Genomic DNA, 27,651 nt, shown 5'->3' with positions numbered 1-27,651 from the left:
TACATTTTCAAGCTTTATTTAGAAAGAAAAAGAGTGGGGTCCAGGGGTGAGCGATGGGAGACATGGAGGGGAGATAAAAATCACACCATGGTATGGATTAGCAATAAACAAATTCCCTACCCCACCCCCAAATGAAATAGTCTCTTGAACACTCTGATGTTCTCCTTCAATGCAAACCGTTTTCAAACTGAGCTGCTGCTACTACTCCAGGTCAATTTTCTTCCATCTGTTCTGTCCGTGGTCTTTTACGAGGGTTTGCTTCACTTTCTGCCGGTGTACGGTTTGGAGATGGAAGCTGAACGTCTCTGAATCCATGAGTCTGTAGAGAAGACAAAGAATAAAGTAATAGGACAGTTGGAAAGCTGCAAATAAACTAAAATTTTAGGGATTCAGCAACATTCCCATAGATCAGGAGTAGTTTGGTAACGGGGCTCAGCCCTTTTCCTCATCCATTTCACCTGTGCATCCAGGCAATGGCCCAGGGACTTCACGACATTTCCCGATTCAGATGTTATGGAGAAACAGAACCGAGTGTCAACGGCATACCAATGGCATCTTTGCCCCAAAACTCATGACTGCTCCCAATGGCTTTATCATGTGGATTATTAAATAGCACCAGAGATAAGATCGTCCCCCATGTCACCCAATAGCATAGCTGCCAGGGGACCTAAAGGCGCTCTCTCAATGATATTCTGTGGACTCTGTCTTGAAGGTAGGATTGGAACCACTGTAACACAGTGCCTCCAATTCCCAATCCCTGGAGCCCGTCCAGGAAGAAACCATGGTCAATGGCATCAAGTGCTGACAAGAGATCAAGGAGCAGGAGCAAGGTCGCACTCCTACTGTCCCGCTCTGCAGGGTGACCAAGGCTGACTCCATTCCGTGGCCAGGACTGAACCTAGGTTGGAATGAATCTAAATAATCTGTGTACTCCAAGAATGTCTGCAGACTGCTGCTCCTTCTGTTCCACCATCTTCAGCCATGCTGTTCCCTGAAATGACCCCCACCCACCCAAGAATGGTCCTTTCTTACTTCTTGCTCCTTACATTTAGAACTGCTACCCCCAATACTTGACAATGACACTCACCTCCCTCCCTTCATTCCCATCTCCCTTCAAAACTTAACTTTTTCATGGTGTTCACAGCATTCCCAAGCCCTAAATGATCTACTGCAGGGGTAGCCAACACAGTACCACCCCAGAATGTTGGTAAACTACAACTCCCAACATCACTGATGACCGACCAGACTGTTTTGGGATGATAGGAGTTGCAGTCCAATACTGTCTGGAGGACATCCCCTTGGTTACTTCTGCCCAGGTTTTAACTAGGCCAATTTAAATAACTACGTACATGTTCTTATACTTTATCCTTGCCTCTAGTTTTTTCACTCTGTCTACCTTCTTTATGTAAAACATTTATATCCCATCTTTCCCCAAATTAGTCTTAAGCCAACCAATGACATCCCTACTAAAAATAAAAATGAAATTGCAAAGCCCAAATGGAAGAAAATGATGCGAAGAAACGAAACCTATAAAAGCCACAGCAGGAGACAAAACAGTAACTGCAATTAGCACATTATATCGCCAGAGTAAAACTGTAACAATCAACTATAATCGCTAATAATTAAAGGCCAGGGGCCTTTCTAAAATAAAATGAAAAGGTCTTTGCCATCTGCTAAAATGTCATAAGGGAGAGGCAAGACAATGGGAAGAATTCAACATGGCATAAGCAGAAGCCTTTGCGCAAGGCTTCTGTTGATGGGACTCATTAGCTGAATCCCCGCATTCCATACAATACATTCACATCTGAAGCACTTTTACAGTCACAGCTTCCCCCAAAGAACCCTGGGAATTGTACTTTATCCCTCCCAAAGCCACAACTACTAGCACCCTTCATGAACTGCATTTCCCAGGATCCTTTGGGGAAGCCATGAACTTCAAATGTATGGTCTGAATGTGCCACCTTTCTTCCTATATACAGAAAAGGTGTTGGGGGGGCTCTAGGCATCTGGAGCAAGCAGACGACAGCCCTTAAGGTGTGTGTATACACACACCCATTCTGTTGTCAGGCCTGTTCTGAGATAGGTGAAGCACACTTCAGGTGGCTACCAATTGCTCAAGGAAGCAGTAAAGTTGTTTCAGAAAAGATGACATTTCAAGCTGGCCGAGTGTGAAACATCAGGTGGAATTACTATCTGGTGTGACTTTTACAAAATGCCAGGAGGTCCTACGAGCAAGACCAACTTGATCTGTAATGAAAACAGCAAGTGTTTCTTTCTTGCTGATCTCTGGGAACTTTCAGCATGCTGCATTACAAACTGTCTTGCCGTGTGTGGCAAATCGGGTCATTCGTTTTAAGAGACATGCCAGAAGGGCAAAATCTAGACAAGATGCCCCTGCTGTTTTGTCATTAAGTGTTTGAGTCTATGAAGTGCATAATCAAAAGGTTTAATGTTTCACTACTGCTATGACACCCCTTTCACTGCAAATGTCAGTGGAGTCTGGTTCATTAGGGCAATTGAGGCACTGTCTCACCAAGCTCAGTCTGCCCTCACCAGCCAACTAGCCCATGGGGGCAACCCAGTCAGATGGGTGGGGTATTATTATTATTATTATTATTATTATTGCCTGCCATCTTCCTCCTCTTTAGCCTCAGCGTTGTGCCTTGTAGAACTCAGTAGGGAGGAGGACAGGGACAAAACTAGAATCATCTAGCTCTGCCTGCCATTGGCTCTGGCTCCACCTGTTGGGATCCCAGCCTTTTGCCCCATCAATCACCATGGCCACCAGCCACCCACTTGCAAATGTCATATCCTCCCTCAGCTTGCTCCTGAAACCAAGTTTGTTCAAGCAAAAGTATTCCAGCTGTTATATAAGCAGATGAGCTAAAAATTATGCGGAGTAACAGGGGCACTTGAAATTCATTTTTTTAATATAATGACTTTTGTTGCAAAACATTTTACATACAGCAATGAAGAAAGGACTCCAGACTAAACATACCCAACTCCCTCAACCGTTCCTCATACGGAATGGTTTTCAGACTCTTTGTCATCCTGGTCACCCACCTCTGCACATTCCGGCTTATCAATATCTTTCTTAAACTGTGGTGCCCAGAAGTGGACACAGAACTCCAGGTGGGGTCTGATCAAATTAGAATAGAGTGGTACTATTAATTCCCTTTATCTGGACACTATATTTCTGTTGATTGCATCATCCTTAGCTGGTTATGCCTTTGCCAAAATGAATGTCACCTATTAAATTAACTCCAGCTACTTCCTAGACATTGTGAGATATTTGATCTGTAATTTTTCTAATAAAGCTTGACCTCTTACTGGTAAGTAACTTTTAAGCAGCCTTTATAGCATACATTTGCCTGAATAAGTACATGGACAGCTTTTCACAACCGTTCTTACAGCATTTGGCAAAGTCTCGCACGGTACAAATTTAGAAACCACCCAAATTCTACAGACTGGAGGGTGGGTGAATGAGCAATACAACTTATTTAAAAAACAAAAAAACTCTTGATCAGCAACAAGCCTTCTGTTTTGAAGATGTAAGCATTCTCTGGCCATCTACAGATGGGACCTGTTCTCACTGCACAGTTTTTTAGAAAATGGAAAAAACATCCGCCAGTTCAAAGCATCTTATCCAGGAATCCCTAGTGCAGAACTTAGCACTTTGAAGGTTTTAAAAAACGTTCAGCATGAAATAATAATGCTCCATTATTCTAGAGCCAGATAGGTACGCTAAGCTAAATACTGTGACCTTGTGTATAACAACTGAAGAAACTGTAACTTTGTACATAATTTTAAAGCACATTAGTTCCTCCAAAGAATCCTGGGAACTTTAAGTTGTTAAGGGCACTGGACATTATAGCTCTATGAGGAATAAACTACTGATCTCAGGAGTCTAGGGGGTGGGGATCATGTGTGGTGTGTACACAGCCTGTGTGTCATTAAATACGCGAGGTTGTAAATCAAGGTGGTATCTTTTTTTTTACCAGCATTTACTATGTCGGGTGGGGAAGGGTTCCTTGGGAGGAAGGGCAGGATCAATAAATAATAATGCTTTTAAGCTTCTCACAAGCAAAATGGAAAATTTTCCATTACCATTTCTTGGTGTCCAGCACAACTCTGAAGTGAAGCTTGAAACATATCATATTTAGCAACAACATTGTTCCACAAAATACTGTGACATTGCCTTTACTCTGTGCCTTGCTCTGTATAACCATGAGGACAACAACATTACCCTGAAATGAAAGAGGCGACCAACTGTCTTGCCAAGAAACAAATGGGAGGCAGCTTCCAGTAAAAGACCAAAGAGTTTGTAAATTTCATGGCTCTGCTCAGAACTGTGTGGTTAATTAAGAACACAGATTTCTACAGATGCGCTCTCTGAATCATACACTCTGCTGCACTGATCAAGCTGGCTAAGGAGCAACAACACCCCCCCCCCGTTAAAAAAGTGGGTGGGGAAAAGAAATAAATGTTCGTGTTTTTAATCTGCATTTTTAATCACTTTACTGTGCACATTTGGTTTTTAAAACTACATTATTTCAGCTGTATTTTTCATAGATACTTTACATGCTTTTAAGTAAACTGCTTTGAGAAGAGCCTGCTAAATCAGACCAATGGCCCATCCAGTCCAGCATCCAGCAAACTTTCTCACCGTACTGTATTTTGTTGATGGCTGGAGTGCTGTGAAGCAAGCAAGCAAGCCACATAAAGCTTTAGAGAGGCTGGTAACGGCATATCTGCAAAGCAGTCTTACTCCAAGAATTGAAAGGTCGCATTTTTATCCCCCCAAAGCTTCAGTACTCAAAAGGCAGCGTTTTCGCCCTAAAAAAACAAAAACGTAAGAAATGCTATGGCAACATGTTACCAGGAGCACACATGGCAAGCGAACAGTTACAATGTGGTAAGCTATGCTCTTGACATTTGAAGAGAAGAGTTTAAAATTGGTTCTGCTTGCTTGGCTCTGTCTTCTGCAAAAGCTGCCCATTACGACAAGAAAGTGCGGCTATCACAATATTTGCTGAAGGATTATTTCTAAGGCCTAGGGATGCAGGAAGGCAGCAATCTCTTCTCCAACCTATATTCATCAAAATCAGCGCAGCTTCTTTTTCACTGCAGTTCAGTTTCCACCAAATGCAACGCTTTTCATTCCGCTGTCCGTTATTTAACAGAGACTGTATAACATTAATAACAATTCACGTAACTTAGATTCATTTTGTCATAAAGGAAACTTGAAAACCTTGTTTAAAAAGATAATTAATTACGTATCCTTTGCAAACTTCAAAAGCAACAACTTGAATTAATACCAGTTGTCTTTGCTTGGCTGGCTTCTGTTCCTGACCACAAACACAAAAACTGTGGTAAATTCTGAAGGGGGTGGGGGTGGGGAATCTCAAAAAAAGAGAGACGTCCCTACTTGAATTGAGCCACTATGAACATTTCTGCTATTGGCTCACCTTGGAAGACTTGCAGCTGCTCCAAAAGCACAACTTTAAGTATAGATACCCTGCCCTCACTTTTCAGCTCCTAATCCTGGCCCTGCTCCCGCCATCCGCAATGTACTTAAAAAGGTAAAGGTAAAGGTACCCCTGCCCGTACGGGCCAGTCTTGACAGACTCTAGGGTTGTGCGCCCATCTCACTTAAGAGGCCGGGGGCCAGCGCTGTTCGGAGACACTTCCGGGTCACATGGGCAGCGTGACAAGCTGCATCTGGCGAGCCAGAGCCGCACACGGAAACGCCGTTTACCTTCCCGCTAGTAAGCGGTCCCTATTTATCTACTTGCACCCGGGAGTGCTTTCGAACTGCTAGGTTGGCAGGCGCTGGGACCGAACAACAGGAGCGCACCCCGCCGCGGGGATTCGAACCGCCGACCTTTCGATCGGCAAGCCCTAGGCGCTGAGGCTTTTACCCACAGCGCCACCCGCGTCCCTACCAATGTACTTACCGTTACACAAAATGGCACCGTTGATTCCTTCTGACTTGGCGACTTGTACAGCGTTGCCAATCTGTATAGGATGGAAGTCATTGTGATTTCAGTGACACTGCTCCCTTGTTTAGCTCATGTTACATTTACAAATATTTGACAGCATGTGCGCATAACACCATGGCAGACCAGTGTAGGGCACTCTCCCTGCACCAGTCAGGGCCCCTCCTGATGACATCAATCTCTGCCTACTGGGCTATGCTGGCTGCTAGAGATTGCTGTCTAACAACATTTGGGAAGACACCAGGTTGAGCAAGACTAGTACAGCAAGTGCAACTTCACTGGTAAGCTTCTTCGCCAATCAGCCAAAGGGCACAATTCACCCAGGAAGTTCTTCTGCAGAAATTCTGATGCAATGATCAGGAGCTGTGCAAAAATAATATGACGTCCCACACGTTTTATTGTTTCCTTTTACATCCTGCCAATCAACCACGGGCGGTTTGTGAGGTCCCATTCATTTTAGTAGGCCCTCTGTACAGAACATTTTCCAAAATATGAAAAATGACACCTATATAGATCAGGGATCCCAAAGCTTTTTGAGCCAGTGGGTACCAGTCACAAAATGGCTGCTGTGGGGGCATGGCACAACAAAAAAATGGCTGCCATATTGAAAAAAGAAGAGAGACTGGAGCACAGAATGATGTGGGCCTTCACCCTATGCAATCAATGGCAGAAAGGCATCTACACCAGTGACTGCTGTACTTGCTCACAGAGAGAAGCTCTTTGCACTGCTCCTCAGCAGAAAATGAGAGGAAAGGTGTCAAATTCTGGCATCCTACGAAAACTGGGAAGGTGTAAGGGTGCGTGTTCCATGTAGGAGAAACTGAATCAGTGCAACCAGGTACTGAGAAGGAAGATCAAACATTCTCATGCACTGTGGATTTTTAGTGGACATTTATTGGAACCTTTGCAGGCACCCTAAGAGGTGTCTGTGGACACCATTGCTGGTAACTACTGAAATAAATGGGTGGTCTCAAAATGGTGGGGACCACCAGAAACAATACACCTATGACATGAGCAGCAAGCATTTTGCAGCCTGCGACAGGTGGGCCCCACAAAGCTGACAACACATAGAAGAGATGCTTGAAGAAGGGAAGGGGGAAAAGGCTGTAGCAAGCCGTTTCCCCCTTTGTGTTCCTGCGTCCTTAATCGGCACTGCACTTGCCAGTTGCGATTTAGAGTCTGTTAGCCATGTTGGGCACTTTTCAAAATGAAAAGGCGGGATATAAACTATTTTAAATTAAGCGGAATGGCATTCATTTGTTTCACCCCAGAGTGTTGGGGGGTGTGTGTGTCAGGAACTGCCTGCTGAAACCCAAAGTGGGGAGAAAGTGAAGCCTTTGTCCTCATCATTCCCCGGGAAAATATTCTGCCTTGCTCTGAGATAACCTGCCAAGGTTGCTGTTAATTATTTTTAGGGCTTCGGCTGCTTCTCCTTCCCCTCAGTGCCATTCTATTAGAAAGCAAGTAATTACCGCCCGAGGAAGATTACCACTTCACATTAGCTGCAGAGGGAATTCCTTAGAACATTTAAATTGGTGGGTTGTACTTTACAGAATAGCCTTAATCTTGAGACACCCTAAGCCATGTTTTTAAGAGGCTCTTGGTTGGAGTTCTGCTGGGTGCCTCTGACTCAACAGGGGGGCCTGTTCTCACAGAAACAGAGGCCCCCCGCTCATAATTAAGTACTGACACATTTCCAGCACTGGAGGGGGAAGAGAGGAGAGGAAGGTATGAGGTTTATGCTAAACAGGCGCAGTGGACAAGGCTGCCTTAATACTCCAGATGTCTGACAAGCTATGCAGCAAGAATGTACGTAGAGTGTGAGCTTGAGAAGCGTTTGCACCATTTATAGAGGCAAGTCTTACATTGTTAACAGCCGTTATGAGAGAGATCTTCTCTTCCATCTGATCTCTGCATTGCTAAATACAGTGCCTCTCACTCTCCCTGCCTTTACAAGTTGAATTACTAGAAGGGTTGCTAAACAATTTTATTTATGAAATAGGGAGGTTTTACATCTGATTATACCAAGTTGGGCTGTAGAGACAGGTGGGCTATGCACTAGGGACAGGTGAATATGAGGTTCCTCTCAAGTTTCTCATTTTTCCAATCACAAGTTTATTTCTCACCGTCATTTCACATTTTTTTAAAGTTCTCATTCTGTATTTTAACACAAATCTCTTCTAATATACACTTTTATATGCTCTCTCTCCTGCTGCACATGTTTTTGCAAAGAAATTTCCCCTAAAAGAATGCATTTTTGTATATTCTTTTCAACAATATATGCATTTTTATGGTCAGTTTACCCCAGTATGTGCTGAATCACACGCAGCCTGGGAATTCATTGCTGGGCTCAGATTAACTTCAGAAGAGGAAGACATCCACTGGATCAGTTCACGTGTTTTTGGTTTCTTACCTGTGTTTGTTGTCCCAATGCAGGATTAAGCGGACAGTAGCTACATGCCCCCAGCTTTCTCCTAGAGTGTGAGAGAGACAGATAAACATTGTGATGCCTTCCTGCACAGGTGGGGGGGACTCAGGTTTAGGAGAGAAACGTGGACCTCCAGGCTTCTCTATCTGCCTACTGAAAACCTCCCCTGGTCACAGGGGTGCCACCCCACCCTCAGGACTGTGAGTGCCCGCCACCGCAAGGCAGAAGTTGCGGCAGTTGGCGGTTCCTCTTCCTCTTCCTCTCCACAGACAGCGGGCCACCCTTTTCCGTAGGAAGGGGCTCAGACTCAGAGGCAAAGAGACTCTGCCTCTGAGGCCCACCTCCCACCCCCTGGAAAAGGGTGCCTTGCTGGCTGGCTGCAGAGGCAGAACAGAACTGCTTCTCTCTTGGAGGCAACGCTGCCGCCACCTGCCGGCTCTTCTCATTGGCTTTGTGGGTGCCCAGCCCCCACAAATATCTCATTGTGGGTGCCCAGGCACTCCCACCCCCTGGAGTTAGCTCCTATGCCTGGTGACACTCCTAATGACCCTGCTTTGCACCTTCCTCAAATGCTATTTGTCTGGCAGGAATGTTTCCTTGGACGCAATAATGCCTCTTGCCTGCCTGGATGGAGACTAGCTTGCCAGATGGAGTGGAGTCACAATGCTAGCTTCCTGGCAGGTGTGTTGCTGCCTCTTACCAGGAAGGAGAGTGAGAGGCATGAGGCAGTGGGAAGCTTGGTGTGGTGCAAGTGTGCCTATGGGAGCCATCAAACTGGGTTAAGTGCTGCGCCCCAGGAATGTCTTACTGGTTGGGAAAGCAGATTGTGCATAACAACGAATTATGTCCACGCTCCCATGTGCTTTTTGCACATCCCTCTGAACGAGCTGAATTTTTGAGCATTATTCCAAAAAGAAAGAAAAAACCAAGACCAAGAACAACCCTGCAAAAACAAAGGAACAGCTAATGCAGAAAAACTGTGCGAAGAGCACCAGAAAGTAGATAATGATATGCAAGAAATCAGCTGCGGAGGAACTTCAGGCTCTTTAAAACCTGAGAAACTGATGTGGCTTCTGACAGAAAGCAATCTCATTATTTGAGCTCATTTCTGACCATGTCATTTGATTTCCAGACAGATTTATTGAGCCTGTCTCCCTCAACCCATTCTAGACAGTGCGCCCATAAGTCAGGAGATGGATTGGATTTTAAAGCAGGTCATTTAAAGGAAAATACTATGAGCAGTCCCCCCCCCCCGCCTACCCCAATTTGTCTCCAGAATCACCAAGTTGGTGCATCTGTCAGCCTCCGGGGCGGGTGGATCTAGTGGAACATCTTCATTACCACATACAGAGGGAGAAGCGTATCATTCCAGCGGGAAGAATTATCAAAATTAAATGTCTAGACCCCAGAGGCATCTTGGCAACCTTCATCACTACGCCAGCGTGAGGTTTAACGTTTGGAAGTCGAGATTAGAGTATGAATTATACAAATGAGTGCCATTTCCATTTCAAACCATATTTCTTTGCTGGGGGGGGGGGATGGATGGTTTTACGCTCCATGGCAAAAGCGTTACTAAAATTAAACTGGAGAGAGATAACAATATTTGACCTCATTATTAAGTATGCCAAGTAAAAACCATCTAGGATCATCCATTTTGGAGCCCAGTGTGTGAAAGGCTTCTCAGCCTAACCTAATCCTCGCAATGCCTAGGAGATTTCCTCCCCCTCCCCCTAAATAATTAAGAAGCTCTATTTAAAAATGCTAAGAAAAACTAAGATTTGCAGATTTTGAACAACTTTTGCAGAGGAAACTATTTCAGAATTTATTGCAGAACATAAAAAATCTAAAGAGCCCTGTTGGATCAGGCCATAGGCCCAGCTAGTCCATCACCCTATTCTCACATTGGCCAACCAGATCTACCAATGGGAAACCTCCTTTCAATTCCCAGCAACTGGTATTCAGAGGCATACCACCTCTGATAGGAGGTAGAACTTCAAAACTGTGGTAGTAGCCACTGATAGCTTTATCCTCCATGATTTTGTCTAGACTTTTTTTTTAAAGCCACCCAAGTTGGTGGCCGTTGCTCAGTCTCATGAGAGTGAATTCCATCGTTCTTTTATTTTCTTTTGCGTGTTCAGTTTTCTAAAAGTTTTGCTTTCTGAAGGCCCATAAATTAAGCCTAACAAGCAAGTGATAGCATGGATGAAAAGACCTGCTACTTGGGGTGGGAACAAAAACAAAGTTGGTCGTTATCGACGGGTTTGCTGCTGCTGCTGCCACCACCACCACCACCAGAAAGGAGGAAAGGGAAAACACATAAGACATGGGAGGAAGCAAAAACGGTGTTATTTCAAATTATAATCTTCCTTTCTCTAACCCAGCATGTTGCATCTAAAAAAATAGAACTGTTCATTAATAACTACAGTGCCACAGAGATGGGGATAATAATATTGTTCCCATTTTACAAAGGGAAAACTGAAGCTCACAGGAGATACCACTTTAGAGACGCAACCCAGGACAAGTTTAAGAAACATCAGAAAAGCCTGCCCCATTGCAGAGCTCACAAGCAGGACTTGAGCAAAACAGCAGTCTCCCTTTCTGTGATTTCCAGCAACTAGTATTCAGGAGCATACTGCCTCCGACAGTGGAGGTAGAACATAGCCATCGAGGTTAGTAATCACTGATAGCCTTACCCTCCATGAATTTGCCTAAACCTCTTTTAAAGCCATGCAAGCTTGTCTATGAAAACCCAATAAAATGCCCCCAACACAGTCCTAGGTCCTCTGCATGGTGCAGATCAAGCCTAGGATTGCTTCCCTCCCTCCCTGGTCTCAGTCTGCTTCCTTTTCTGATTTCCCAGAAGGGCAAGAGAGAAAGACACAGCAAGGAACACAGCAGTTGAAGAGGAAAACCCTTCATTTGCTTGCCCAAGTCACCATTTTCCTTCCCTAAGGCTGTTCCAAGAACATGATGGGAAAGAGAGGATTGGCAGCTACGGGGCCAGATAGCACCCCTCAGGGAGTTGGAGTCAGTCCATGGACTGCCAGCTGCCGACCCTTAAATCTATTAGCTTTAATTTGCTTTGTAGTCTGATTGTCTGCCAAAAATCATGTATACAGCAGGGGGAAGGCAAGCACACTGAAGACAAAAGGTCAGTGTTTGAAAGCAAGGTCTTTATCTGCATGCACATTTCAGACCCGACATCCTCCAAGGGCATGCTTTTTTATTTTGTTCAATTTATCTTAAATCTCTGCCAAGCGGTTGAAGTGCTGAACACACACATTAAGGGATGCTCTTGCCTTTGTATGTCTCTCAACGCCCCCCTCCCCGACCCCAATAATCAAGGGAATCATTACGTGATTCACAGACACTGAAGGAATGCTTTGCTTTCAATTGCAAGAAGAAGAATTGTCTATTTTTTTAAAAGAAGTAGTAGTCTGGTATTCAGTTTTCACTATAAAGCTACAGAGCACCTGGCTTTTAAGTCAGGATTTTATACCCATTTGGAAAATGGATTTGGACCAGTTCTGTGCAGAGCAAGATGCCTTTGTTAAGATCACCAGGGAGACCTGGCATCTGATGAAGTTGGTGACGGCTGCCACAGTTAATACCAAACATTTTCCTGGCGGCAGCCATGCCCGTGCATCATAGACTTTGGAATGTGCACTTCCAAGGCCCACAATAATTATGTGGTGGTGGTGGGAAATGGACTGGGGGTGGGGAAGTGTGCTTTATTGAGCATTTATCCAGATTTGCTTGCAGGGAAATTAGACGGTGCTTGCTACCTAATGAGCATTTACTCCACAATTTCTTTGTGGGGAGGTTAGATGACGTTGCGTCAAAGCAAGCTTCCCTATCACTTTCCTTATTGCAAGAAGTCAGGTATTTTCAGGAAAAGAGAATTTACCAATATGCGGCGGAAACCTGACAGGAAACAGTAGCAGCGTAGAAGCAGCTATGTTTTCTCACAGAACAGTCAACCAAGTAAAGAATTCTAGCTAATATAACTAATCTAACAGCAGGCGATCGACTTATTAAACTTAAGAATGTACATACCGTATTTTTTGCTCTATAAGACTCACTTTTTCCCTCCTAAAAAGTAAGGGGAAATGTGTGTGCGTCTTATGGAGCGAACGCAGGCTGCGCAGCTATCCCAGAAGCCAGAACAGCAAGAGGGATCACTGCTTTCGCTGCAATCCCTCTTGCTGTTCTGGCTTCTGGGATTCAGAATATTTTTTTTCTTGTTTTCCTCCTCCAAAAACTAGGTGCAACTTATGGTCTGGTGCGTCTTATAGAGCGAAAAATACAAAAAATATGTTAGTGCCCAAATCTCAACACAAGAGTTTTTTGAGGCTGAAGACCAAAGATTCCACTAATTATCTCCTAAAACCTGAAATCGAGGACATGATTTTAAGGAAAGGAATTTAACACAACCTCAAGTAAAGAAGCCTACTCTTTGAAATGTCTTGGGAATATATAGTGCTGTAGGGAGAGAAGCGCATTTATCCATCTCTGATTTTGCATCTTTGTTTATGGGCTTGTGGAATAAAATCCTTTCATTTCTCTATTTTCTAGCTTTTGGTAGAAACCTGTGCTCGGTTAACAACTATCTTTTTAAACAGTGTCTCATACTTTGTGACTATAAATACACAAATGAGTGACATTTGCTTCGCTCTCCAAAATTTGGGACTCCTACATTCTAGACAGTTGTACAGAATGTATTACAAAGGGACGAGACACAATGAAAGAACACACTCCAATTTCCTGTGTCTACCTCTAATTTGAATTGCCCAGGTTCATATCCTTACAAGCACATCTTGATGCTGAACATTATTTAATTAAAAAAGAAAAGAATAAGCCAGAGGAGAGCCTAATTAAAAATGTTACCGATCATCTCTAAAAACAGTGTCAATTAAAAATCAAAACAAAAGCCTGCTCCTTGAGGGCCTTCAAAAAGTCTTTATTTCGGTTCACAGTGAGTTTATTCAGAGATGCTCGAGGCTATGTTGTTCATGTTGATATGAGCTGGTTTCATACCAACATGAACACAGCAAGCTTTCCTGAAACTGTGCATAAGAAGAGAGCAAGCTACTTTATACCAGGCCAAACTTATTATCCATTGTGTATCCTGGCTGGGAATGCATCTCCAAGGTCACAGGCAGTAGCCGCTGATACCCACTGAGACTGGCGGGGCAGAAAGCAGGGAGCCCAACAGGTGGAGACAGAGCCAATAAGAGGCAAAGTCAACTAATTCTTCTTTCATCCCCATCCTCCTCCTCCTCCCTGCTGAGTTTCAAGAGCAACACTGAGACTAAGGAGGAGGAGGGGAAAACTGACAGCCAGGGCTGGTTGGAAGTAAGAGGACAGACAGGTGGAAACTTGCTGAAGGCAAGATTAAGGCTGGTGGCGCAGTGCCCCATTGTTCCCAATTATCATTATTATTTTATTATCATCTATTAATTTATATACCTCTTACATGGTAAAATGGCTTCTAAGCAGTTTACAAGGATATAATCCACTGGTCTCAGGCAGGGAGGTCTTTGCTGAAGTGTCCTCAATTTCAACCTTCTTTTGTTTTCTGAAGGATGCCTCAAAGCCAGTCAGGTTTTTTTCTTGCTAGGATACTCCCTCAGTATGCCTCAGGGATACCTTTGCTCTGAGAATGCCCAATATTAACTGAGAAGTCTGCAGTTCAAGGTACCAGTTTCCAGGATCACAGCAGCACATATTTGTGCCAGCTGGTGCAATCACAGGACTTGGCCCCGAGAATCAGGAGCTATAACCATGGAGCTCCTGGTTTGTATAGGACATTCTCTGTGCAAAGTTATCTTCAGAGAGAATCACCGGGGAAACAAGATTGGCTGTCACGGTGCTTTTGTTCATGGTGCTTGAAAGAAAAACCTGGTCTGTATAAAGCAGAAAAAGCATCCTTCAACTTGCAGTATAAAACACTTACCCAAGGCAGGTACCAAAGAGGAATGGCCATGTTCAAGTCTTGTCGTCATTTGATTGGTCAACACAACCTGGGGGGGGGGAGCAGTTGGGGGTGAAGAGGGAGAAAAACCACATCAAATATGGTTAACACACACAAAGGGGGAAGGGACTTGTGGCTGAACTCCAACTAGGGATGGAGGAGAAATACGATTCAGCCTGCTTTTATTATACCTAATTTGCACTTTCCAAATCAATATGAGAACTGAAACAAAGCCATCCTTCAAAATTTACCTTCTCCATATTTCACCATAGTCCTCCAGTCTAGTAATGTGTACAGCAAAGCACATATAAATGCACATATTATTGAAAATAACATCCAAAATTCAGTATGTTCAGCATCATATACAAGATGTGCATATTAGGAGAAATTTGCACTAAGGTCAGATTCACACTATACATTTCAAAACTACAATACCACTTTAAATAGTCGTGGCTTCCCCTGAAGAATTCTGGGAGTTGTAGTTTGTTAAGGGTGATGAGAGTTGTTAAGAGATCCCTATTCCCTCCACAGAGCTACATTTCCCAGAGGGACTCTAGGAAATGTAGCTCTGTGCAAGGAACAGGGGCCTCCTAACAATGCTGAACTCTAGAATTTGATATCACAAGATGTAACCGCCAATTTAGATGTCCTTTTAAAAAGGAACTTAGATGCATGCAGGATAAGACCATCAGTGGATGCAAAGAACAGAAGAAAACCGGCTGGATGAGGCCAATGGTCCATCTAGTCCAGCATCCTGTTCTCACAGTGGCCAACCAGATGGGAAACATTCAAGTGTGACCCAAGCATAAGCATGAAGCAAGCACAAGAGCGGTCTCCCCTCCTGTGGTTTCTAGCAACTAGAAGCATTTACTGCCTCTAGCCACGGAGGCAAAGCATAGCCACTGATAGCCTTATCCTCCATGAATTGGGACCAAGCATCATTTAAAGCCATCCAAATTGCTGGCCATCACCTGTGGGAGCGAGTTACTAGTCATGATGGCAATAGACTGCCTCCAATATCAGAGGCAGCATGCTTCCAAGCAGCTACTGTTTGCTGTGTCCAGTGTGGTCTCGCCACTGGTTTGGGAAGTGGTGAGCGCGCTGTCAGCCACGATCTGTATCTATCCTGCTGTTTCTTATGGAATGCTGTGTTTTGAGCATTCCTCCGCCGGCAACCAGTTTTGATCCAAATTGAGAAAGAGCAGCCTAGCCACATTTTAAACTGATAATATATACACCACCCAAGAGTTGGAAAGGGCTATTGCCCTCAGGTCCTGCCTTTGGGCTTCCCAGAGGCATCTTCATGAAAACAGGATACTGCCTTTGGTCCGATCCAGTGGGGCTCTATGTTATACTTCCTCCCCGACATTATCTGAGTAGCGGGGTTTATTTTTAGTAGTGCAGCAATAAAAAAGAAATCCCAGCGTGCTCACAGAATTGCAGCTTGAGGAGGAGCAAGAGTTACCTAGAGACAGAGAGGAGAGGCAGACGAGCACCATTCCAGAACTTGCGTAAGCTTCGTTCCTGAACAATCCCTTTCTACATGGCAGGGTTTAAAAAAAGCCCACCTATAAATAGGCTGCACAGCTCATGCCTGCCCTCAGCTGGCTCAAAGCTGGCCCTGTCTGCAGCACCTTTAAGTGGAGGTCAAAGGGTGCAACAACAAAGGAAATCGGCAAGGCAGGATGCTAAGGATTTTCTCCCACAGACAGCTCCTACCCCCGCAAGCAAGCAAAGTGGCTTTTCTCTGAGTGACCAGCTGCAAGTCTTTTGGCGAAGGCCAGGGGTTAATTTTCTTTAAACATAATTATCAGTGGAAGGCAGGAAACTCTTTAACCCGCTTTTGAAATATGTGGGCGTTTGCTGTGAGGGGAGAAAGAAGATCCACCCACACATTTTCTCCTGAGCTTTGAAATTGGCTGTTACCCGTGTTTGAAAGGACAGCAGGAGGCTGTTACAAGCCAGAGCCTTTCAGTGATATGGGATTTAGGGGAGGGGGGATGTGGGTGGGAATTCCTACACAAATGAGGGTAGTTTGAATCAGAAAATATTCGTTTGTATAGAAAAATATCCTCATGCTCCTAGAGCAGGGATGAGGAACCTGTGACCTTCCAAATGCTGTTGGACTACAGCTCTCGTCACCCGACCCCTGGTAATCGCTGGCTGCTGGGTGGAAAAGTCCAAGAGCATGTCGGTAAAGTTTTTGTGGCTTGGGCAGTGTGCGCACGCACAAGCACAAACGCTATTTCCAGCACTCCTTCCAGTGCGGAAAGAGGTGTGCACAGCTTCCCATTGGCTGCAGAAGCTTCCTGCAGCCAATAGGAAGCCGGCGAGCATTGCGGAAGGCGGTCCCCGCTCTGCTCCATGCCAGTTTTGCGCGGTGCACGGGAGCCAACCAAGCGGGCAGCGGGGGTCCATGGGCCGGTTAAACAACCCTCATGGGCCGCTTGTGGTCCATGGGCCTTAGGTCGCTGACCCACAAGTTTCTCTTTCCTGCTCTAGATAGAGCAGGGGTGGGGGAAAGTTTATGGTGGGAGGGCAGGTGGGAGGCCAGAGGCATTAGTGGGAAGAGCAGTTCATGAACATGTTTACCTTTGTACGCAGGTTAGTTTCTTGACAACCTCAAACAACTCTCTATCCTTCTTCCAGAAAAGCAAGACACATTATCAGAGTTCAAGCACACATTCCAACCAAGGAAGAACACTCATGGAGGTTGCTCCATGGAAGTTGCTCATGGAAGTATGATCTGGAGAGTCCCAAGAGCCAAGCAAAGGGGTTTGGAGGATCACATTCAGCCCCGGAACCTGAGTTTCCTCCATTCCTGCCCTACAAAGCGATCTAATTTAGCTTGTTAGTTCACTTTTATTTATCATTAATGAAGCTAAAAACTTTGAAACTGACAAGTTTGCCTAACGGTACATTATTATTACTAATGAACTTCTAAAATGGGTAGATTTCAACAGAAAAAATAAAAGCACTGGAAAACTTCCCATTCTGGAAAACTTTCCATCTCACATCACTGGAGCTTTCCTAGTCGCTGTGACTCAGCAGTGAAAAGACCCTGTCCAGGGCAGTCTGCCCATTATCTGTCTTGCTAACTTTCAGAAAGCAGATCAATGGCAATATTATTTCAGAGTGCTTTCAAATAAAGTAGATGGAATTTTAATCAGCAGAATCAGTGTCTTTGATTCTTGTCTTGGGGCATTTTATTGATGTTGGGGGTTGTATTTAAGTTCTTGCTGTTTTATTGTTCAGCATAATGTGAGCCACTCACAGAAAGCAGAGTAGAAAAGCAATAAAATTTATTTGATAGATTTATATCCAAAATGGAACACATGGCATAATACAGCAGCAATAAAATGCCATGATCATAATAAAACAATTTTTTAAACCTACACATGAAACAAACAACAAACCAGATGAAAACGAAATAAAGGAATAAATAAAAACGATGTTACAGAAAACCCACACCCAACAGTGATTAAACTCTGTAGACCTGCACAGCAGATATGTGTAAGACACCACAAAAGTGTATTAAGACAGACCCATCATTGTTGGAAGAATTCCCTCCCCCTTATTTTTTAAATAAGGTTGTCAAAAATGATAAGGATTGGAAGGATGAACACCGAACACTTATCCACCAGTGGTTGGGAGATCTCATTGTCTTTTGTATACTTGAACGTGTGACTTATAATCATCCATTTTATTTAGATTCCTCTTTGGACTGCCTATATTAAGATATATGTTTAAACCAGCATTGATGGAATTTTATTATTGTATTTTTCAGCTGGCATTTTTTTGTTTTTTTATTATTACTACCCCAATTATTTTTGCTTCCTTCAAGCATGGATTCTGGTACCCAGTTTAGAATTTAGTGTTCTAGGAATCCCAACACTCCATTTTAAAAGAAGCATGCCCCTTCAGTTTTACTCTGCAGCCAACTCTTGCGCAGCAGTTTAAACCACATTTCGTTCAGTGCTTAGTAGCCTGTATGTTGCAAAACAACATTTATGATTGCCCCCACCTCATAAAACAACAACAACAACTCACAGCTAGTGTGTGATCATTTGCAATACTGATCAGCTGCTGGGCCAAGCCATTCAAGAGCCGTGTTCGCAGTGAGAGATCCTCAATGTCATGGCGGAAAGGGAAGGCAACTCCATCAATCACAACCAATCGTACCTAACAGCAGGATATAAAACACAGCAAGCTGCTCTTCTCAGAACTCAGTGTCAGGGAAGCATATGAGCCACCTGTGCACATTTAAAAATAAATAAATAAAAAATATAGATAAAAGATGGAACCCTTAATAAACAAGGAAAAAAATGAGTATTTATAGGTGCACACTTTAGGCATGTAGGAGGGGTCTTGTGTTCAGGTCATGCTTGAGGGTTCCCCACAGGTATTTGGATGGCCCCTATCAGAATTAGATGCTGAACTGGATGTGCTGTTGGCCTGATCCAGCAGACTCTTCTTATGTTCCTACAACTCCCAGCACCCTTAACAAACCACAGCTCCCAGGATTCTTGGGTGTTTGTGTGTGGTTTAAACGTAAGACATGTATGCAGAAAAAGGTAATACAAGACTAGATGGGCAAATAAACTGAGCCAGTATAAGGCAGCTTCCTATGTTCCACAACATCTGTCTTTTAAAGACTTCACCAAAACCTGACTTTATGTTTCAAACTTCTCTATGCAATTGTAAATTGTACAGGCTAAAAACCTCCTCTCTTTCAAACAAAATCCAAGTTTTCCACGATGATATACATGTAGCTCCCCACCCCCCATTTGTGCAATAAACCTACAGGCACTCCAATAACAAATACACACATTAAAATACATCCTATGCTGTGGAGCCTCTTACCTCCCTTCTGGATATTTGCTTTTGCCTAACTGATTCATTCATAATTCTGAAGGAAGTCAGCTAGAATTGCTCAGGGCTCAATGCGATCACCATGCTTAATTATGATTAGCATTCCTTTGCTGTTGCTACTTGTGCTGCAAAAATTCTTCACCCACCACAAGTAAGCCAACCCTGCTGTGCATTTACCAGCTCAGCTGCCTGGGAATATTCAACTTCCAAGGCAAGCATACCTGGAACAGCCTGTGCTTGCTCCACATAAAAGGGAGATTGGAAAATCAAATTATGACATAGAAATCGTTTTCAACCCTCCCTGGGGTAGCAAAAAGCCCTAAAGCCAGAGTGCTTTGTACCGTGTCTAGCTCAATGATGTTTACACCACTGACCTTCAACTAGTGAGTAGGGACCCACTACTGGGTCACACCCTGATCCAAGGTGGGTCACAACAGCAGTACCAGCACCATGCAATTATATAGTAGATTAAGAAATAGATCCCCAAATGCTTGAGTTAAGGTGGGACCTGGATCTGCAAAGTTTGAATACTACTGCTTCACACTAACTGGCAGTGGCTGGTAGCAGGGACTCCTTGTTTTATTAACTCTCTGACACTTTTGGTACATTCGAACAACGCTTCCAACAGAATGCAGAAACTTGCTTCATGGTTCCCCACAGCACCACGTGCTGCAGGTTTAACACATATCCACCTCCAAGCTATTTTCCACTGATGTGTAGAGTCAATAGACACAAGGACGGGACTGTGTCCTTTAATAGCTGCTGCTGTTCTGCCCAGTGATAAGAGAATATTCCAAGCTTATCACTTCTCCAGAGAGGATAGCAATAACAACAAACCCCAAACACACACATAATTACACAGACCACCACTCCCATCTCTCCCCCCACCCTAACCCAAGCCTATACTACATACAATATTAAAGTCTCACATCGAATATAACTGATCTGTAGAAGACTTTATTATCTGAAAATAGAGACAATGTGTGGACTTTTAACCCACCACACAATGTACATACATAGTTTATCTAACTTAGAACACACACTGGCCATAGCTGTCAACTTTTCCCTTCTCTTGCGAGGAATCCTATTCGGAATAAGGGAATTTCCCTTTAAAAAAGGGAAACATTGACAGCTATGACACTGGCTACAGTAGTAGCAGGTACAGAAATAGCTGGTGTCAAGTGGTCCAGAAATTTCTGGTCTAGGCAACATGTTTTCGATATTTTTATTTAAAATATTTATATTCCCACATCCCTTAACTATGCTGATTCATGACATGGCTAACAAATACAAAATCTTCAAGCAAACACAGGTTGAGGCTAAACATGCTTTGTTCCAAAGAGTGAAGGGAAGATTAGTGTGCAAGAATTCACAGGTAAGAGGGGAAGAGAAAGCAGGTGAGCCCACAACAGAATGGGAGAAGTGTGCAAGCGTGAAAAGATTAGGCAACACCGCATCTGCCTTGTGTTGTATCTGTGTTTAACCCCATTAACGTCAGTGGGTTTAAGCATGCCTAACTCAGTTGGGAGCGAGCTTTAAGTAAACTTGGTGTGGTAGGCAAGGAAATAAAAGGGGGGCCTTCCACATTAGTTTTTTTGCAGGCATCTTCTGCAACATGTTATTGACGCAATAGTAATGCATTAGTGGTGATTCTATACTGGGTGGTCCACACTTTATTAGATGTTCTGTGGTGCTTTCCCATTGTTACTGCATTACTGCTGTCTGGAGGGCCACCCTTGTACTATAGTGCAAGAGAAGTATGACAAATTGGAACATTTGTAGTATGACACGTTACAGAATTTCAGCAGTAAGTTGCAGGAAACAAAGAGTATGCCTGTCCCAAAACTTTTCCAGGCACAAGTAACGCTGAAAGTTGAATCATGTATGCCCACCCCAAATCATGAGTGCCAATAATCATGAATGCGCAATCAAAAAGGACACCTAGAGTATAATACACAATCTGACCTCAGTCCAGTCAAACTAGCAATGCAGCCCAGATCAAATGCATCAGAGACAACAAGTAACTTCCCCTCTCACACAGTATATTTTTTTCGCTCTCATTTACAGAATCTCCCTACCTTTGGATGCCCAGAAAGGAAGTCTGGAAGGAGGTGCACCTGTGCCAGCAGCTCCACATAGTCATGGCAACGGAAGTAAAAGATATGAGAAAGAATATTTTCAAGCGAGAAAGTCTCCAGTGCTGTTTGATGCTCTGAAGGAAATAAGAATCTACGTTGAACACATTTGTAAAACCATGACATTCGTTCCCCAGCCTGTCCCTTACACATAGAGATAGCATGTGGAGCGACTTAATTCCTGGCTATGGAAGTCAACAGAACAGGACATTCTCAGTGTAGTGCAGGGGTGTCAAACTCAAATTCATCGGGGGCCGCATCAGCAGTTTGGTCACCCTCAAAGGGCCGGTTGTATCTGTAGGACTATGTGTCCAGTCTTTATTATCATAAATTATTGTCACTGCATTCAATTACACTGCATGTAAAGTGGAGGTTTCCTGTGTAGAACGGCCGGCGCCGCTAGAGGGCAGACGTTCTCTGGCTTGTAGGCTGCCGTGCATGCGCTGAAGAGGCGGCTTTCTTGTGTCAAAAAAAAAAAAAGCGAGAATAAAAGGTGAAGGCTGGCGGCCGGCGGCAGCTACATGGGCCACATGACGAGGTCTGGCGGGCCGGATTCGGCCCGCGGGCCTTGTGTTTGACACCCGTGGTGTAGTGGTAGAAGACATCTAGGCAGAGGGCAAGGCAATGTTCCCTCCTAATAATAATATAAAAAGCTGTTACAAGGCAGCTTGTAACAGCTCAGGACTTGTAGGCTGTGGCCTACAAGCTATGAGGGCCAGATAAAGATGTCTGGAGGGCTTCATTTGGTCTCCAGACCTGATGTTACACCCTGCCCCCAAGCCTTAGGTGAGCATATAGCTTGATAATGAACCTTCTTCCGGAAGTGTTTCAGCAATAAGCCGGCAATGCTCAACACAGGCAGTTGCCATATCTGCGACTCGGTCCACCATAAAGCTCCCTTCGGTGTCTATGAAAACAGCTTCTCCGTCAAGCCCTCCGAAGCATTCTGGAATCTGCACGTCCACCACTAGTTGCATACTGAGATAGAGGACATAAAGACATGGTCACAAAGAGAAAGATAGTTATAGATCAATAAATAAGGGTTACTAAAAGAACACCCCCAGCTCATGACTGGCGGAATCTCCCCACCCTACCCCCCTTTCTGGCAGAGAGAGCAGGAGAACCCAGACAGGAAGTGACACTACAAAGAGATTTATGCAATGTGGAATGGCAACTGGGCATTGTGTCATCCTATGAAAATCTGCAGGTTTAGAAAACACCCACCTTGAAAAAATAAAGCACTAAGTACTGAACGCGTTTGCTTACCTAATTGGAAGCAAGTTCCGCTGAAACAAATGGGAGCAACATGTACTTCCACTGAGCTATGGACTCTTCTCAGCAAGATCCATCAGGGCTAAAATGAAGAGATACCCTGACCATAGTCTACCCCTCCCCCCCAGACTATAGTGAATCGTGAGAAGTGCAGAAAAGGCTTTTAAATGTGAGTTTTGGCAGCAGTTCTTACCATAGTTGTGTTTTGCCGACTCCTGGCACTCCGCAGATCTCTGTGATTTTTGTCAGCTGAATGCCTCCTCCCAGGATACCATCCAGTTCAGAGCAAAAGGTTATAATGAAACCGTGAGCTTGCTCCTCTTCCAGAAGTTCAAGGGCTGTGTACTTCTTGGCTGGTGCCTGATCCAACCCCACAGTGTTTGCTTCAACGCCATGTCGTTCCCGTTTGATCACTTGCAGAATTTCTAAGGCCTCCTGTTTTGAAATCCCAACTTCTGGGGGGGGGGGAATACAGTAGACTTTAATTTTCTAAAAAGCAAAGGATAGTAAGGGAAGGGTCGTAGCTCAGTAGAGAACATGATGACAGTCCCAGGTTCAACCTCTGGCATCTCCAACTAGGGCTGGAAAAAGACTCCTGTCTGAAACCTTGGAGGACTGCTGCCAGTCAGTGTAGACACTACTGAGTTATGTGGACCAATGGTCTGAGACAATAGAAGGCAATTTTTAATGCATTCTGCTAACTAATACTGCTCATAATTTTGCCCCTGACAGTTACTGGGCAAATCAAAGTAGTGAATTAAAATGGTTCCCTTCTTTTCCTATGTGCAAATACCCTGAAGCTAACGTTGTAAGGTTTGACTGACTGAAAACATAATATTTTGCTGAAGGTTTATTACTTTTTTTTTAAAAAAAAGAGTAATTGTGATTCTTTAATGGTGATGTTTAACTGCATTTGACTGACTGCATCTAATATATACTCTAATGCATCTTTTATGTTCAATTGCAAAAGCACAAGTTACAAATTACTTATTAAGGGGAGTGGGGAACTCACCAAAATACAAATATCCCCGTTTGTAATACATTTTGGCAACTGTTTTGATTATATACATTTTCTTTTTTCAGTCTGTAATTTTAGGCATTTGCACATTATCCAAATAAATGCAACGCATTACAAAAATAACTAGTAAAGAGGACTGGAAATCAGAGTATCTACTTCTGAAGTGCAATATAATAGTGACATCTAGTGGTTATGAACACCAAGTGACAAATTAACAGTGCAATCTTATCGTATCTCCTCAGAAGCAGGCCCCACTGAGTTAAATGGGATTTACTCACAGGATAAACTGCCTACACTAGGAATACATTTGTATTATTACATTTATATTCCACTTTTCCTTCAAGGAGTTCAAGGTATTATACACAGCTCTCTCCTTTCCGTTTTGCCTTCATAATAACCCTGCGAGGTAGGTTAGGCTGAGAGATTGTCCCAAGGTCACCCAGAGAGCTTTTCTGTGGTAGCGCCCTGTTTTATTTATTTATTTACTGAATTTATATATCGCCCTACACCCGGAGGTCTCAAGGCAGTTCACAGAACATGTTTGTGGAATGCTGTCCCCAGGAAGTATTGCCTGGCACCTTCGCCACTTATCTTCAGGCACCAGGCAAAAACTTTTCTCTATACCCAGAGCTTTAACTATCCGTGGCCTTTAAGAAGTGAGTGTGATGTTTTAAATGTATTTCTCATTCCTCTTGGTTTCAATGTATATAGGTGGGCTTTATCGCCTGTTTATTTGTTGGTTTGGATTGCCCTGATCAAGATAAAGTGACCAACAAATATAATAACAATAACAATGGAGATTTGAATCCAGGCCTCACAGGTGTCCAACACTATAACCACAACTACACAACTTTGGTTCAATGCACAAAATGCAGAGTTTCTGAATAGTATTTCTGTCTATATACAAAAAGACCACCAGCTGATTCCTTTCAAGCCAACAGCTTGTTTTCAGTGGGATCCTGTATTTCGACATGATCCTGCTGCAGGTCTGCTCAGAAGTCCCACCAAGTTCAATGTCATGTATTACTCCCACTGTAAATTAGGAGTTTAGGATTCCTGTACAGCCTTAATGAACTGATCAAAGATTTTGTTAGTGGTTCAACCAAGAATTAGGCTTAGAAAAAAACATCAAGGTCCCTACCATCTTTCCATGTTGGAAAGATCAGTTTTTAAAGCCTCAATAGAGCAGAACCAGATCCCTTTCTTGACATTACACAAAGCTTTGTGTATTTTTTTAATATTAAGATTTCTGAGAGCATTATTATATAAGGATATATCTATTATATAAGGAATGATAATGATGGATACCACAAGGTGCTCTTTAAGGTGCTACTGGAAGGGAAAATTTTTTTTTGTTTTGACTATGGCAGACCAACACGGCTACCTTTCTGTAACTGGATACCACAAAGCGTTTTTTAAAGAAACACAACCCTGAATACTTTTATTACCATATTTAATAATGGTTTCCAAGTCTTCGTTTTTGAAGCTCTGTGGTTATTGTTTGTATTAATATGTATAGATACTACACAAAGTGTTTTTGTTTTTTTTAATTAAGATTTGTAAAGCATTAAATAAGGATACAACACCACCCAAAGCTGTTAAAAAACACGTGGTGTGCTACTAAATAGATTACTAATATCACATAAAGCTTTTTAATTAACACTTGAGAAGCCTTTACTACTAATCAACAATGGAAGCTATTGATTGCTAGCCACACTCCTGAGCAGATCCAACGTTATCACCCCATAGCCCTTTGTTTTTAACGAGTTTTAACTCAAAATTGATGCTTTTGAATTGATGCTTTTAAATTATGGTGCTGGAGGAGACTCTTGAGAGTCCCATGGACTGCAAGAAGATCAAACCGATCCATTCTGAAGGAAATCAGCCCTGAGTGCTCACTGGAAGGACAGATCCTGAAGCTGAGGCTCCAATACTTTGGCCACCTCATGAGAAGAGAAGACTCCCTGGAAAAGACCCCGATGTTGGGAAAGATGGAGGGCACAAGGAGAAGGGGACGACAGAGGGCGAGATGGTGGGACAGTGTACTCGAGGCTACAAACATGAGTCTGACCAAACTGCGGGAGGCAGTGGAAGACAGGAGTGCCTGGCGTGCTCTGGTCCAGGGGGTCACAAAGAGTCGGACACAACTAAACAACAACAACAACTCAAAATTACTAACACTGGATCCAACCATTGACATCAATGGGTCTACTATTAATTATAACTAAAGGTGGATATCAAATATCGGGGTCCATGGCTCTACTCCTTGCAGTTGCGACGTTAAGGTGGGTGGATTGGCAGGCAATTGATTTCAATAGGTCTACTCTCCATTACGATTCAAGGCGGACATCAAACAACTGGTTTCAATAGGCCTACTCTCAACTATGACACAGAATGGGATATATTATCATGTCATCGTTTTTTATGAGGAGGAACAGGGCCGGATTTAGGTTTGATGAGGCCCTAAGCTACTGAAGGTAAAGGGGCCCTTTATATGTCCGGCTGTCCTTTGTCAACAACATTTTGCTGCTGTTTTTTGTTTTGAAGATATGCTATATGGTAATTTATGGACCTAATAGGTATGTAAAGCCATTTGCACATAACAAAATATGTACATCATAGGAGCCTACACAACACAAAACGCTGTATTTTACATTGTTGTGACCTGCCCTGCAACCTCATGGTGAAGGGCAGGTATTAGATATTATTATTATTATATCGTAGGCCCCAATTCACACAGGGCACCTACAAGGCACACTGGCAGTAATGCAGAATTCACCCAACACCCCAGAATAATATTTCTGTGAAGAATAAGTAATGGCGGGCAAGTTGTCTTCCTGTCTGCTTGCTCACCACCATAGGGCTTTTTCACAGAACAGGGGTGCCAACATGAATAAAATGGGGAGGGCAGGTTTTTTATCTTATATTTTGGAAATGTACATCCACTTTTTTTCCTTTAATTTTTTTTGGGGGCCCCAAGAGTGGGGCCCCAAGCTATATATATAAGCTTGTTTAGCTAATACGTAAATCCTGGAGGAGCATTTGTGAGGAGAGGACGCCTGGCACCTAAACCGAGACAAGGCTGGCTGAGGGGGGGGAAATTAAAAAATTGGCGGGAAGCGTTTGCGCGGGAAAACGTCTTTCTCCTCAGCTACGGCGTTTTCGCCGCCGCCTCTTCGTCGGTACCTTTGCTGAGCTGACAGGGCCCGACCTCGACCACTTCTTGGGCTGTCTGGAAGCCGGCAGCCACTAACTTCTCCCGGAGACTCGGCGGCAAAGGGAAGCTGCCCACGTCCCTCGGCTCCATGATGGAGGAGGAGGAGAAGGCGGTCCTCCATTCCTCTCAGCCCGGCCCCCTTTTTGGAGCGGCATTTTTCTCCTCCCACAGGGGAAGAAGAAGTACAGTAGTAGCTTCTGAGGAAAGGAGACCGGCAGAGGGTTAAACCCCGCTCCCTTACTGACTTTTGGCAGTATTATATATCCCATTGAAGTCAATGGGGCTAGCTCCTGGGGAGCCGTGTATAATACAGTCGCAACCCTGCGCCCGCTGAACAGGGCAGGAAATCCCATTTGATTCAATGGGGGTTACTGCTGAGGAGACAAACATGGGGTTGCTACCCTGGCGCCCGCTTGCATTGGGAGTAAATCCCATTTAAATTATAGTGTGGTTTACCACCCTGCACCATCTTAAAAAGGCAGTAAATCGCATTTAATTCAGTGGGACTTACTTCTGAGGAGGCAAACATGGAGCAGCAACCCTGACACCCACTAACGTAGGAGTAAATCCCATTTAATTCATGCAACCCTGTGCCCACTTAGCATGACAGTAAAGCCTATTTATTTCAATGGGGTTTACTGCTGAGGAGCCACATAGGGTTGTGGCCCAGTTACCTACTTAGACAGGAGTAAATCCCATTTAATTCAATGTGGCTTCTGAAAAACACATAGGATTT

The 27,651-nt window shown here is 43.8% G+C and overlaps 1 protein-coding gene across 3 annotated transcripts; it reads right to left on the bottom strand.

The window, feature by feature from the left end:
- On the bottom strand, positions 1 to 27,079 carry RAD51C (RAD51 paralog C). 3 transcript variants are annotated; one of them, XM_053367959.1, is made up of 9 exons: positions 26,885 to 27,074; positions 22,874 to 23,135; positions 22,220 to 22,386; positions 21,352 to 21,485; positions 18,452 to 18,583; positions 14,384 to 14,450; positions 8,413 to 8,473; positions 5,958 to 6,018; positions 1 to 319 (listed from the first exon to the last, which is right to left on the bottom strand). In XM_053367959.1, exons 1-9 carry the CDS (start codon positions 27,003 to 27,005, stop codon positions 212 to 214), a joined length of 1,113 nt encoding a protein of 370 aa, XP_053223934.1. In that variant the 5' UTR covers positions 27,006 to 27,074; the 3' UTR covers positions 1 to 211. The 3 variants fall into 3 exon arrangements, with proteins under 3 accessions (XP_053223934.1, XP_053223936.1, XP_053223937.1); XM_053367961.1 differs by lacking the exon at positions 18,452 to 18,583 and having other exon boundaries at positions 26,885 to 27,079; XM_053367962.1 differs by lacking the exon at positions 8,413 to 8,473 and having other exon boundaries at positions 215 to 319; positions 26,885 to 27,078.
- Positions 27,080 to 27,651: the final 572 nt, after the last annotated feature.

Source organism: Podarcis raffonei, chromosome 15, assembly GCF_027172205.1.
Source record: "Podarcis raffonei isolate rPodRaf1 chromosome 15, rPodRaf1.pri, whole genome shotgun sequence".
NCBI lineage: Eukaryota > Metazoa > Chordata > Lepidosauria > Squamata > Lacertidae > Podarcis > Podarcis raffonei.
Note: the sequence above shows the minus strand (reverse complement) of the source record. Positions and strands in the feature narration are given on the sequence as shown.

Bases quoted from the DNA above. Each gene is read 5' to 3' on its own strand.
- RAD51C (XM_053367959.1), bottom strand. From the start codon at position 27,005: ATGGAGCCGAGGGACGTGGGCAGCTTCCCTTTGCCGCCGAGTCTCCGG. The intron at 18,584-21,351 runs GTAGGGAGATTC...TCCTGCTGTTAG, and splicing joins TCCTTTCTGGGCATCCAAAG to GTACGATTGGTTGTGATTGA. The intron at 14,451-18,451 runs GTGAGTTGTTGT...CCCCCCCCCCAG, and splicing joins CAAATGATCACACACTAGCT to GTTGTGTTGACCAATCAAAT.